Source organism: Mastigoproctus giganteus, chromosome 1 (genome assembly GCF_048544385.1).
Source record: "Mastigoproctus giganteus isolate SK-2022 chromosome 1, ASM4854438v1, whole genome shotgun sequence".
NCBI classification, from domain to species: Eukaryota; Metazoa; Arthropoda; class Arachnida; order Uropygi; family Thelyphonidae; genus Mastigoproctus; species Mastigoproctus giganteus.
In genome coordinates this window covers 96,998,237-97,013,177 of record NC_143575.1, presented here as the reverse complement: position 1 = coordinate 97,013,177, position 14,941 = coordinate 96,998,237, and the positions used below count along the sequence as shown (strand labels likewise).

Sequence of the window (14,941 nt, the reverse complement as noted above, 5' to 3'; positions counted from 1 at the left end):
TCATGATGCAGTGACAATATATAAATACTTTGTGTTAATTTTTTTCCTTGATCATTACCATTATAAAATTAAAATTTTATTTTTTAATGTAAGTCAGTTGAATGTGCTGATTTTTCACACAAATATTTAAAGCTGGAAACACATCCACATTTTAATCATAAAACAAGTAGCTATTTATATTTTTTATTTCTTAGCTTAAGTGGTCACTTTTGGCTGACACAACACTTCATTTAAAATTATTCTAAATTAAAATCAAATATGTAGAATTATTTTATGAAATCTCAATAAGTCACAAGTAAATTATTTCAGAGACGGTCGTAAAACACTTCTGCAAATCAAAGACATTCAGAGCGAGCAGCTGCATTCATCAGAACCAGTCCCAGGTCTATCAGTGCCCTGTGCAAGATTTTTTGGTGTGCCCTCTCCAACTTCCTATTAAGTTTATGCATTATATTTTTACTATTTGCTTGAACTCTTCCAAATTGCTTGAATCAGAACATAAGATTGACTTCATATTGCGACTTGAGGTTTACAGCAAATCAGTGAATTTGCGGGACATTTCGTGCTCCCTAAATCTTGCCACCCTGTGCAGCTGCACCACTTGATCACCCCTGGCGTTCATAAAGATGGTATTGAAGTTTAAACAGAAACTGCTTTGCTAAATGGCAACTTTGAAAGTTGACATTGACTAATTTCTAAAAGTGTTTTTTTCGTGATGAAATGCAAGCCAAGGCATTTAATTAAATACAGTTTGATATTATTCACTCATTTCCTCATAATGTTTTCCTGAAAGGTACTCAGTTATAGTGGAAGTGGATTTATATATACAGTCTGTCCCTGACATATGTAAGAGATACATTCCAGGATTTCTTACGTAAGTCGAGTTTTATGTATTAGCATTAGTTGAGGCATATGATGCAAGAAAGCAACCTTATACAGCATCAGCCAAAAAAAAAGAAAAAATCTTCAAATTTCACCCATCCGGTCATTCCAAATGTTTGTTTAGTTCAGCCCTAAATTTATTTGACATAGTTTACTTGTCTCAAACACATGTTGAATATTTCTTCAGAATTTTTAAAGCAGAAAATGAAATGTTAACTCTAGTTATTTACCTAGATTCTAGTTACTCTGCAGGTTCAACAGTTTGTATGGGAACAAAAATAAAAACTTATACTTATTGTTTCTTCATTTGACCTCACTCTTAAAGATGACCACCAATTATTACATAATACTAATAACATTCCTATTATATGGTTTATAATATTGCTAAATACAGAGGAAGATAAAAAAAAAAAAATGATAAAGTATTAGAAAAATCAAATGTTATTAAAAACAGATATTTACAAAAGTCAATATGAAACTATATATTATTACAAGCTAGTTTTAAACTTGGGGGATGCAACACTTGCAGGCTGCCTACATGGACATGGGCTGCACAACATGGAGTTTGACACCCGTGCAATGTGGGTTAGACATCCCCTACACTGTTTCATCATTATTAGCATCCAAACTCAATAGAAATTTTGTATTAAACAAAGCTGATCATGAATGAACTCATGTTTCACAAACTTCTTTGGAATACTAAGTGTGTTCCAATTTCCTCATGTCTGCATCAGTGAAAATTTGTTCATTTCAGTAACATTTTTCATTTTTCTTTTTTTTTTTATTGACCACCAGAGAGCAATGTACAGAGCCAGTATCAAGCAGTCCACAATAATTCTAATAACAAACATTTTAAAAAAAAAGTTAAATAAATAAAGCCAAATGACTCCAGTTGTGAGGCATCATGAGGTGTAATTATAAAGAAGTATGAATAATGTTAATAAAAAAAAATTCCTAAACTAATAACAAAATATGGCTTATCATTAGTACTAGTAATGTAAGATAAAAATCTGTGTTAGGATCAAGAATCTATTTAATTTTAGATAATAAAATTGTAATCTGACATTAAGATTATACATTGTAGTAGTATAAGTAAAATCTGGGAGTAAAAAAAAAATAGAAGTAGGTATTTAATTTTTTTTTTTCCCCTAAAATATATTTCTAACATTTATATTGAGTAATGATCAAGGTGAAGCAATGCATAACTCTTTATATAATAAAAATACAAAATGTTTCTCCTTGGTTAAATCAGTCTTGAAACAATTTTTGTTGTTCGGAAAAAACAACTGAAGTCAAAGAGTAGAAGCTTTGGTGCCGGTTAATATTTTATTTAATAAGCCAACAAATCTTGCTTTCTGGTAGTGTGAGAAGTTTAAATTAAATGATACAAATAGGTATAATTACGAGAATCAGTTTATTTTCCCCAGCTCTTTAGGTGGGGGGAAATAAACATGCGTGGCGATTCAAAGCCAAAACTGTTACATGGATATTAGATACAATGTTCTACGGGACAGCTTTGCAAAGAGTGATTCCAGGAGAGAGGTAATTAGCCTCCACAGTTTTCTTGCGTTGCTAATAATCGGTTAATGAAAGAATGGGCATCAGATATATATTTATCATAGTGTAATTATGAAATTCTCTAACTGGATTAAGAATAATTAACTAACGTTTTAAACTTGTAAAAACGTTCTACCAGCTCATTCACATATTACCATAAACCACTGTCCCACTATCCGTATCAGTCATCACCACAACTGACAAATACCGAAATATATTGACAAGTAAATGTATTTATCAGTTAATTAATCAGCATATTATTCTATTTACGTTTATACGTAGATGCTCCGTTTTGCGGTTTTATGTAACAGAAAAACTTCAAACGAGTCTGGCTTTTGTGTTGTAACTCTGTTTTAGACGGTGGCTAACGTAGTTTCGATCGCAGTTAATCCACAATGTGGCTTCAGTTTGAATTAATTCTATAGTTTTATTAGCACTGTGGCCAAGACCTTGGACGAAGGGCTCGTTTTTTTTTTTTTTATGTCATATTTTTCAGATAAACCACCCGTAGAATATGCAAAATTTACACACACATACAGACAACCAAAATCTTGCACAGAACACTTCCCCACATAGACGTAGCTTTCGGTGGCGGCAGCTGGTGACAAGATGTTGAAACAGTTTAGAATGCTGATGTGATATACAGTATAAATAAAGTGAGTTATAAATATCGTATTACCGTAATCTTATACTATTTATAATTGTAAAAATATGTATAAAAGCAACACTTCTCTGAAAAGCTAGATAAATCGTATTATGAAAAGCAGTATACATAAGCAGGATAATTTCCTCCATATGACGTTTAGTCCTCATTTTTCATTATTATAATTTACATGTTTGTAACTCAATTTCCATGTAACGGTTTTTTTTTTTTTTTTTTGCCAATTAATTTCATTTATAATTTCATTTATAATGTAAAACTCCTGGCCATGTCGCCGTGTTGAGTATTATTGTCTCTAGTACATGTCCTGTACTTATTAGCAATAAAGAATTTATTTATATTTATTTATAATGTAACTTTATGTTAACATAATGTAATAACTACTCATCCAATCCACACTTATTCATGAGAACAATGAAAACTATTTTTATCTTATATTGAAAAACAGGAATTGAAACAACTTTATGCAAGGACTATCAATTTTTGCCCGAACTTAAAAGTGGCCGCAGTTTGGTAAACACGTGCGAAATTCGCATGTGGAATCAATATATGACTAAAGTAAAAAATGGCTAAATGGAAACTAAAATATGGTTTCAAATTGTGATTATTCATTTGGAGCCAGTTTTTATTATTATCATTAGCCATATGGTGCAAGGAAGCCTGAGGCTTATGCTGCACCAGCCAAAAAAAAAAAAAAAAAATTTTGAATTACCCTGAGAGAGAGAAACAAGAGTCAGAAGTAGAAGAGAATCATCAAGAAAGAGAAGAATGATGATATCCAGCTCAGGACCCTGGGTGTGCCAAGCCCATACTCACCAGATGTGAGCCCCTGGGTTTTGATTGGTAGATACAATACATGCTAGAATGGTAGTAGGAACGTGTGCTGTGGCATCGCTACTTGCTTGGAGGAAAGTCGAGTATTTGTGTTGTGAAAATCAGAAAACGTTTGGACAGCGTTGTTTTGATGTGTGCAATGGATGTAAAAACTATAGTGGGAAACTTGGCATTGGTTTGTACAGTGTGCAGTAACTATGCCGGGGCGTAAGTAGTGCTATTTTATTATTAGAACTTTTTTTAAGCCTTTATTCAAAGAAATGTTCGTTTTAGCAGTAATGAACTACATAAAAGTCACCGGACCAGCCAAAACAGACATGCGCGGCGATTGCACAAAGCCAAAACTGTCACACGGATCTTAGATACAATGTTCTACGGGACAGTTTTGTAACGAGTGATTCTAGGAGAGAGATAATTAGCCTCCATCTGTTAATACAGTACAGTTTTTTTGTGCTGCTAATAACTCTCCTCTTCCTCAAAAAATAAATAATTAAAAATAAATAATGGCTTGAATACGCATACGAAACCTAACTTTCCTTCTTTTTTTTTTTTTTTTTTTTTTTTTGTAGTAGACCGGACGAAATCTGTGTTTTAACCTTTAAAAATAAGTTGTTTTCTTTTCATTAGGAATATCATAGTTATTACAACTATAGCACAGTTGTCATCATGCCTATCAATTGTACACGTGTTATTCAGTGTGTAGTTACCACTGCTTTGTGATTATAGTGTACTTTTCAGAAACTCTTTTTTATACACTCATCTGAGCTTAAATTCAAAGTCCCCGGGTTTAAGCATGCCAGGTTCCGGTTCCAGCTTATTTGTCATTTCTGTGGGTTATGAATGATAGAGAGAGAAAAAAATCCGTTCAATGCCAAGGTGAATGTGATGTATATTATATGCTTTTAGAATGAATGTGAATTATGTTTTACCAGGAGGAGATCCCAGGATTTTATAGTGGGGAGGATGAAATCAGTGTTCCGTGGAATCAATAAGCTTTAATTGTTGTGTAGCAGTTGAGAGAGAAAAATAAATCCACATTATTTGGATCATTGGGTGGAGGATATTTTTCACATTAGCTCCTACCTGGAACCTCTCCTGTGTGTCACAATATTGTAAAGTAAGTCTATACAAATAAATGGTTATCACAAAAGCAGCCCTTTTTTTTTTTTTTTTTTTGCTAACAAAGTAGCGTTGATTGAATTTTTTTAGTTACAAAGTAATCTAAAAAAAAAATGCATTTTATGGGGGAGAAATCGAGTTTGCTTCCACTATCCTCCCCCTACCAAATAATTCTCAAATCAGGTCACAGATTTTCAAGAAGTGGCAACTAGTTCGATCGTACCATTTGAACATGACTAAAGTTCTGTAGAAAACACGTCTGTTTTTTTTTTTTTTTTGTTTTCGTAAAAGTATAAACGTTAGGAAGGAAATTCCCAGTTACGGTATTTGAGAACCTCAGGGACTCGCATCTGGTGAGTATGGTCTTGGCACACCCAGGGTTCTGACCTGGATATCATCATTCTTCTCTTTCTTGGTAATTCCCTTCTACTTCTCTCGGAGTAATTCAGAATTTTTTTTTTATTTAATTTTTTTTTGATTGGTGCAGCATAAGCCTTAGGCTTCCCTGCACCATACGTCCTTTATTACAGACAGTCCTTTATTTCAGGAATCTGTCCTTTAAATTTATTTATTTTTCAGAAAGCCACTTTTGTCCTTTCTTTTTGTTTAGTCATTTAACTTTCATTATACGAATGGAACCACTTAATACGCGGTCTGATTACACAAAGTCCGTTTCTAATACCTGCTTCTTATAACGTCATGGCTCACTTAAAAATGCGTTAGTGTTTTTTAGTATTACGCGAGTGTTTCAGGGAAGATCCGATGTAGCGAGTATGCATCACACGAAAAAGGCTGATGAAGTTGGTATCGAAGTTGTATTAGTGAAAATTTATTCATACCCTCACATCTACACAATTAGAATTGAAAAATTTAAGGAAACATGTGATGGTACACATGTTCAGTATAAAAAAACTACTAGATTACAGCAAAACTAGATGGCTGACTCTTCTACCGGATTTAGAAAGGATTTTGATACATTTTAAGCCGCTAAAATTGTATTTTTTGGAACAAGAAAGATGTCCCACAGTGGTGCCGTCAAACAACTAACACAGTTCTAAAAAACTTTTTTAACGATCCGTTAGCTGAATCATGGTTATTTTTCGTTCACAGTCAAGCTTCAACTTTTCATAAATATATTCTAAAAATTGAATCTCAAGATATTTCTGTGTGAAACTTTTGTCAATTTAAATGAATTGAAATTAGTTGAGTGAAGGAAAACATCAAGAATTTTTACCAATGAATATTAAGAAAATCGAGAAAAACAAAACAACGTTGACGTAAAATTATTTAAGGGACCAGTTCAATGATTTTACCAAACCTGCATTGACTATTTGAATCAATGGGACAGCGCCTTCCTAGAAATGGAAGTATTCGAATGGATCCTTTTGCGAGAAATTCCATTGTGGACGAAGGTTGAAGAGAGCATTTCTTTTATTTCACATAACAGAAAACTGAATATTGACGATGGCGAGTTATTCGATGAAGTTTGTTGTGTTAAAAATTATGTTACTAAGGAAAAACTCGAACAGTGGCGACAGAACGAGGAAATGACCTGCCATCATAAACGGGCTGAAATATTTAGATATTTTATTGATAAACAATATCTTTTAAAAATAATAGATTTTTTTGCCTGTCTCCCGGGATCAAATGCTCCAACTGATAAAATATTTTCAGTAATGAACAATGCGGACCAGTGGAAAAACACAACTAAAAGTTGAAACAGTGGAAGCGTGCATTTATACGAAATGCAGTTTTGATATGAGTTGTATGCTGTTTTATGACTTTTTAAAAGATGGGCGTGATATTTTAAAAAAAGTACATTCATGCGAAAAATATTAAAATTGAGTTGTCTTTTATAAATAAATTTACATCTATTATTTGATGTTAGATATTTTTATTAGAATATGCGTTTTGTTAAATATTTTTTTAGGTTTTTCTTAGTTTTTGAACTTTCATTTGCAAGACAAAGTAATAAAAATAAATTATTTATTATTATTATTTTTTTATCCTTATGAACCTTTTTCAGGTTTGCCCTTTATTTTCTCCAAGAAAATATGGTCACCGAACTTATGCTACACTTTAATAAATAACGCCTTGGTAGCCTTACAGTATGAGAGATCAAACTGTGAGGCTACCAAAACCAATTTTGGAAACGGCTTTAAACGGTTAACCATGTAAGAGACTTATTGAAGTTAACCATGGATCCTTGCGAGCTCAGCTCACAAAAGCTACCTACTCAGTTACCTACTGCTTCGCGGTGATTGGCTGATGTATTCCTTCACTTAATTTTGTTTCCCCCATTTACCGCTGGTTTTACATCGGGGAAAAAAATTACACAAAAGGAATATATCGTCCAATCAGTGCGAAGCAGGAGTGGAATTTAACCAAGTTCCTTTGAGACTGTTGGGTAGTCGGTCGAGGTGGGGACGAGAATTTATAGTTTCGCTACTACCTGGGCTATGAAATAGGGATGTGAATCTACAAAAAAAAAGCTATAATGTATATAATAACTGGCATTTTCGAATGTTACTAGTTTACACAGAGTGATAGGTTTTTGAACTGTATTATACGTATGACGTGTTTTTCGTCATACGTGGGAGGCATAGTAACTTGATTTTTTAAATTAATTTCCAAAAAAAAGTAAAAAATGGTTCAACTTTTATTGTGGTATGCCATCGGTAATGCAATTTCGCTACTACCTGGTCTATGAAATAGGGATATATTTATTATTACCCATTGGTAATGCGATGGGTGTACTGTAATTTTTCTGAAATTAACCATTGAAATATTTAGTGCCTGACATAAAAATTAGGGTACAGAAAACAAGGTTATTTATTTCGCAAATAACTTAATAACCGGTGCAGAAAAGGGTAACGACAGTGAAGGGAACACAAGTACTCTTAAGGGCAAGTTACTGCTCTGGACAGAAGCGGCCCCAGGTCTATCAGCCCTATGCGAGATTTTTTGGTGTGCCCTCTCCGACTTGAAATTTACATCAAATCAGTGAATTTTCGGGGGTATTTTGCGCCCTGTTTGAGGGGAACTGCTCGATCATGCCTTAAGTCGGCCCTGGCGCTGGATAAAGGAATGGTCGAGTGGGAGAAGACATAGTATTTATTATTACCACACTTCTCCAATTTGTACGGCAGTCTCAAAAGCTTTCCTGAAATTCAAGTAAATGATATCAATGTACAATAGTATCAAAAGCTTTTCTGAAATCCAAGTAATGATTTCAAGACTTTATCAGAAGTACAGCAGTACCTCACGAAATTTGACCTACAAGTTAACCCTGAGAAATCTGCCATCATGGTATTCTCACTTAAACCCACACCAACCATAATTCAGCCTGCAGAGTAATGATCCCCTGCGTTGAAAAACAGAGAGATCTGTGTGGTCTAAATCATCTCCTGGCATTTACTGCCGTGAAAGGAATTTGACCATTGTAACACTTTATTTAGTATGGTAGAACAATTAGGATTATTTATTTAAATAAAATTTTGCAAACAATTCGAAGAGTCAGACCATATTTTCATGAAAGCCGTGTCGTGCAACGATGCACCTGCTCATCTGCTGTAATCTCCCTAAACAGTCAAACATTTGGCTGGCATAATATTTTTTGGCTCTTTAATTTCCTTCTTATAATGTATATAACCGACCGGGCTAGTCGGGTGGGTAAAGTGCCTTCCTGGCAACCCAAAGGTCGCGGGTTCGAATCCCGCCTCGGGTTTGGATCAGAGTACTGCAAAAAAAAACCTTGGGAGGTGCATTATGGCCACAGAAGCCGATGCGCCAACAACTACCAAAAAAAAAAAAAATAAAATAAAATAATGTATATAATAACTCGCATTTGGAATACAATCCAAAAGTAAACTGCGAACGAGAGGGTATCTCTTGCAAGATTGGCTTCCAAAAAAATTCCTCAAAAAGGTTTAAAAGCTTGTGTGGTTTTAGAAATTTCCATAGAATTTGTGAAAAACAAAAACTTCATCTTGAACTCGTAACATGAAGGATACCTGTACTTCTATTATTAATAATTTGTATCTTATTTTTAGTATTATAAATGTTATAAATATACCAATATTTAGGATTTCTCTCATTAAAAAAGAAAAACAGTTTATGAAAATTATTCAAAATAGTTCCCATGGGACTCTACAATTTTTTTAATCGTTGAGAACAATCTTTTATTTCCTCCTTGTGATGGTCAGTTTCATTATTTTGGAAGATATGAAATGGTTTCCTCATTTCATTCTTTTTATCATAATTTTTAACTTCAGAAAGAAGTTAAAAATTCAGCAGAAGCCAAATCTAGTAATTGGGGGCGGAGTGGAGTTGATCTCCGTAACCCCATTTTGAGAAAAATCCTTGAACCTGGAATGCCCAGGTGCATTGTGCAACAAAAAACAGTTCTTGTTTTCATGAAAACCTAGGCGCCTCCGTAGCCACGTGGGAAGGAGCAGCAGTGCGTAGCACACGCTTCTTGATTAGACCGGGGTTCGAGCCCGTTACCACCAAATACGGAGGATGCGGAAAGGTCAGGGAATGACCACCGCATATTCTCGGAGCAATATGGCCTTAGTTGCTAATACTCCTAAAAAGCAAACAACATCATGAAAACCTGGTCTGACACGTTGAAATTTTTGCAGCAATCTTTCATCACATCTAAATAAAATTTTACAAATAATTCGACGAGTTACCCCATATTTTCATGAAAGCAACTTGTTTTTTGTTGCATGACACGGCAATGCACATGCTCATCCGCGGTAATCATATTATTACTAGTAACGGCAAACAGAGGCCTTACTAGGGTTGATGGAACCCAGGACAAAAAAAAAAAAAAAAAAAAAAAAAAATGGCGCCCCTTGAAAACTTTAAAATTCTGGCTGAATTATATTGGTACTCAAACTGGTTACTCGTTATAATGTCGGTTACAAAATAATAAAAACAAAATACACTTTTATTGTTAAAAAAATTAAACATATTTGGAGCTCAGGGCACGTGCTCCACCTGCCTTACCCTAGTTACGCCACTGGTGGCAAATGATGCAAGAAAAAGCATCACATAATGCATCAGCCAACTAAAAAAAAAAAAAAAAAACTTCCCACATTTCTTTGGCAAAACGGGCTTACTGAGGTTATTTCCCAGATTTCGTTCTGGTTCATTTCTTTCTCTTACCGAAATTAAAAATGAGTATGAGAGGGAAATGATTTCATGCCATCTTTGGCGCTTCCCTCCCAAAAAAAAAGCCTGCAAGAAAAATTTTGTGTATTTCATGTGTTAACATGTTAAAAATAAAAAATATTAAATTCATAATTTACATAATTATATTGCGTATAATTTACTTTTTGTAAGTAAATAAAATGTAAAATTAATAATTCTAAAAAATATATAAATCGGCGGGAGGGGAGAGCCATCAGTCAATGTGGCCTAGGGCGCCATATACCCTTGAGGTCTTGGGTTAACGCGTACGGTCTCAGAATCCATGAGAAGCTCGCACTTCAGCTTTCTCCGCCACACACACGATTTTCTAGAAGTGCCGATTATTAAAATACTCCTATGTGCGTATGTATTCATCTATAAAGTGAGTGACGAAACTACCATATCGTCAAGCCTTTCCCCGCAGCGGAGGATGGGCGCCGACGGTTGATTTCGTATGAACGTTTAAGATCACTTGGATTCGTATTCGAAATCTTGGCTCTCAGTTTATAGTTTTGCCTCTGCAGGTTGAATTTATAGGGTCGAAGTGGGAAATTTTGCGAAGCGGAAGGCTCATTAATAAAGTATGTTATTTTAAATAAATATGATTCGAACTTGGATATTTTCCACCTGATGTGGGGAGGACGGTGATTATACCAACTAGTGCTACACGAGGGCGACGTTTTGATGCGCCGCGGTCCATTCTGAGCTCTGGGTGAAACTTGTAACAGCTGTTCAAAAGTATACGTATATATATATATTTTTTTTTTTTTTTTTTTTTTGAATATATATATTTTTTTTTTTTTAAATAAATTTTAGTCTCAAAAGAAGTTCACTTGGCACTGACTTCTGTTGCTGGTACAACATTGGAAACTATGGTGGTCAGTTGACGCAAATGTGGATGGATAGTTTAGCTGATTTTCCTTCCAGAATTTAAGACTTCTGACTATGCTTTTCTGGCTGTTTTTTCAACCTGTTAAAATCTAGACTGAGTGATTACCTAATTTATATGAAACTGCAAAAGAGGAAATAACGATTTCTTTGTACAAGTGGTGCAGTGTTAAAAATCTATGTACGTCATCAACGCCTACCAAGTTTCATGTGGTTTCAGTAGCATTTTTTTTTTTTTTTTTTTTTAAATTAGAGGTCCTGAAGTCAAAAAGTTGTATGAATGAAGGAAGATGGACAAAAATCAATCATCGTGCAGTCATCCAATATCTCGGAAGAGAAGGGACTAACGCCAAAGACAGTTCATGTGGATATGGTTACAACAAAAAAGGTATGGGGAAGGATGCCCTTTCTGTTCCAAGTGGACAGCAGAATTTAGAAAAGGGGTGGAGAACCTGGGAGATGTCCCATGCTGTGGAAGACCTGCAACTTCCATCACTCCATAAGTTGTTAACAGTGTGCATTATCAAGTGACAGTATACCGAACTGTCATTTAATGATCACTGCTAGCGTTTTGGGCATCACATCTGAATGTGCGTACCGAATAAAAAAAAAAGCTTATCGCAATGAAAAAGGTGTCAGCACAATGGGTCCCAAAATTGTTGACAGCAGATCAAAAACTACCACAAGAGTTGTCAAGTGAACATTTGAATCGTTTCCAAGCAGATCCAGCAAATTTCCTTGCAAAGGGTTTGTGACTGTGGATGAGACGTGGGTCCATCACTTTCATCAAGAGACAAAGGAATAGTCCACACAGTGGAAACACAGATCTTTTATCCCCTCCAAAGAAAGCTAAGTCGATTCCTACTGCTAGTAAGGTAATGGCATCGGTTTGTTGGGATACAGATGGAGTTTTGCTAGTGGATTACGTTCAGAAAGGCCAGACAGTTATAGAGGCACATTATGCAGACCTTGTGAGGTGTTTTCGTGAAAACATCAAAGACACGCCAGGGAAAACTCAGCGAAGAAATCTTGTTCACCAGGATAATGCACCTGGTTACAAGTCTGTTACTGCCACAGCTGCACTGCATGAGTGAGACTTTGAAATTTTAGACTATTCCCCATTTTCCCTAGATCTAGTACCATCGGACTTTCACCTAGTTGTTTCTAATTTGAAAAAAAAAAAAAAAAAAGCCAGCTTCCTGGCATCCATTTTCCCACCGAAGGGACGCTATCACTGCTGTAGATGCATTCCAGGTGGCCCAAGAGAAAACTTTCGTTGCAGCTAGAACCCAATACACTGCAATATCGGTGGCAAATGTGTATTGATTCCAAAGGGAAAAGTAAAACGTTGGAAAGTAACATGTTACCAGACTCCTCAAATAAACTGTTCATACTCAGGCCACGAACTCTTCAAACGCACCTCGTATGTTTGGATTCAGATTTGTTTTTCTTTCCTATTCAGCTTCATCAGCAACTCAAACCAAAAATATCAATTTTATTTATTTTATTATTATTTTGCCGTTTTGGTTTTCGGCTCAGGCTTGGCTTGGTAGGAATATGCATACATAATAAAGTTTTGTTATTTAATATGAAACGCATTTGACAAAGACGGTGAATCAACATAAAAAAAAAAAAAATAGGATTAATAAATATTTATTACGATCGTTACTGACACTTGATTTTTAATCCTGCGTGTATATCACGTTTTATGTTTCCTTTCGATACCATGTGGTCCACATAACTAATCTTAATTCGCTGCGTGTTTTCCAAACATGCAGCAGGTTTTAAATATTCTGTGACTAAGGCTAGTGCTTGAGCGGGGGGGGCGCCTCCAGTTGTTTCCCACATCTGCACTGTTTACTCTGTGTGGCGAGAACAGTAATACTGAGTAAAAGCCAGAGAACAGTAATACTGAGTAAAAGCCAGAGGTGTGTGTTGTTTTGTGAAGTATTAGGTTGTGTTGTACATCTGGCTTTTCGCTGTGGGGACCCTGATGGGTCCCCACGTTGCCCGCCACTAACTTCTGGGAGGTAGCCAGGCAGTCCCAAATCTCTGTAGGTCCTGCCGCATAATTGCCTGAGCTTTCAGAGGCAAGGACCTTAAAAAAAAAAAAAAAAAAAAAACTAGAGAGTATAGTTAACTTACTGTAAAAGATTTCGAATTCAATCGATTGAGTGGGAAATTAATCAGTTCAAAAAACAGGTAACGCACATTCACAATCGCCTCTCTCTCTCTCTCTCTTTTTTTTTTTTTTTTTTTTTGTCGTATTCCTCTCTTAGCCAATCTGCTATTCGCAAATTGTATGACACAATTTTTTTTTTTTTTTTTAACTTTTTGAGCATTTCCCACTCTTCCGTATTATGTAACGAAATATTCGCGCTCAGTAATTATTATTTTTTTAAAGGAAAAAACTCTTACATAATCAAGGCAGGATCAAATATAATAACAGTAACTGCGTTCCTCCAACACCCGAAGGTCGTGGAAATCCGGAAAAAACACAATTATTACTACAATTGATTCAGGGTACTAACCCAAATCTCGCATTTTGTATAACATTCACGCAACCATCTTGTTCCCATTCGTAACACTTCGTATAGAGTCGTCCTCCTTCCTGCATTTACCGAAAAACACTTGGCGCAGTTGTCCCAGGACCCCAAATGTTTTTAGTTTTTAATATTTATGCACTGACTAGAGCCTCACTACCTAAATCTGGCATTTCCCCCGCCTCTTTGCCCGCCCCTTCCAAAAAAAAAAAAAGTATATATATACATACACACCCACAATCAATTCTATGTAGAAGAGTCAACACTGCTTTTCTCTCTTTACCCGCTCCCACAACCTCCCGAATCCTGGGTATACCACATTGAAATAGCATTGGAATTTTGGTTAAGTATCATTTCAGTTATTAAGTTTAATTAGAAATGTTTAATAATAATAATATTGTCATACAATTATTTCCTTAAATTCATTCTACTTTTCCAAGGAACATGTGAAAAAAAAGGTGATCATCTCTATTCCATCCAGTTGCGTTGCTGTCATGCCTAATTCCTATCCTTATCATTAAAATTACTAGAATTATGTTATTGATTTTTCCTTTTTATTTAATGTCTGTTTGAATCCTAACTTGCGGGACGTTAGATTTCGAGTCCAATTCCGATTTCATCATCAGTGTTAAAGCTTTTGAATGTTGCATTCTTCCTATTGTGGTCTCATAAATCGTCCATCTTACTTGGAGTAAACGCACTTTGATTCTCAGAAAAGTATAGCAGTTGCAGTTTGTTGTTCATTAACTTTCACATTATACACCGAGTGTCATTTCATTAGATACACCTACCATTTTTTCATTATATGGGGCACTTATGCAATAACAGTGTCAGGTGTTCGTGCTGCCCAATATAAAACAGGTGTGCAGATAGATTTGATGATATATAAGCTTACTTCCTTGCATCATTTTCCACTACTAGTACACCAGCTACGGCGCATAGCATGTGCCAAATAAAATAATAATAATAATAAATAAATAAATAAAATCAAAATGGCCATCAGAATTATGTAAATATATATTTTCATATTCCTTAAATATATTTTTGACTTGTGATCTGCACCCCTGATTTTGTTGGTCTTTGAGAAAGTATGATCATAAAAAAATAATTCAGATCTGAGTATTGGGTGTTCTGCGTGCACTCTTGAGCCAGTTCGTGTAGCAATAGGCCTAAACGCAATATAGATGAACATCACAGGTCGTTAAAATTACTTCTAGATGGACGTAGTTGTCTACTATTTAATTTATTTTTAGTTTGTCAT

At 35.1% G+C, this 14,941-nt stretch overlaps 1 protein-coding gene across 1 annotated transcript in view; it reads left to right on the top strand.

Annotated features, from left to right (window-relative positions):
- The first annotated feature begins 4,073 nt into the window (after nucleotides 1-4,073).
- The window catches only part of LOC150091027 (sugar transporter SWEET1-like), an 83,630-nt gene continuing 72,762 nt past the window's right edge, over nucleotides 4,074-14,941 (top strand). Inside the window, exon 1 of the mRNA XM_090380592.1 lies at nucleotides 4,074-4,141. Coding sequence (XP_090236718.1) covers nucleotides 4,074-4,141 — 68 coding nt within the window. The remainder of the gene's footprint in view (nucleotides 4,142-14,941) is intronic.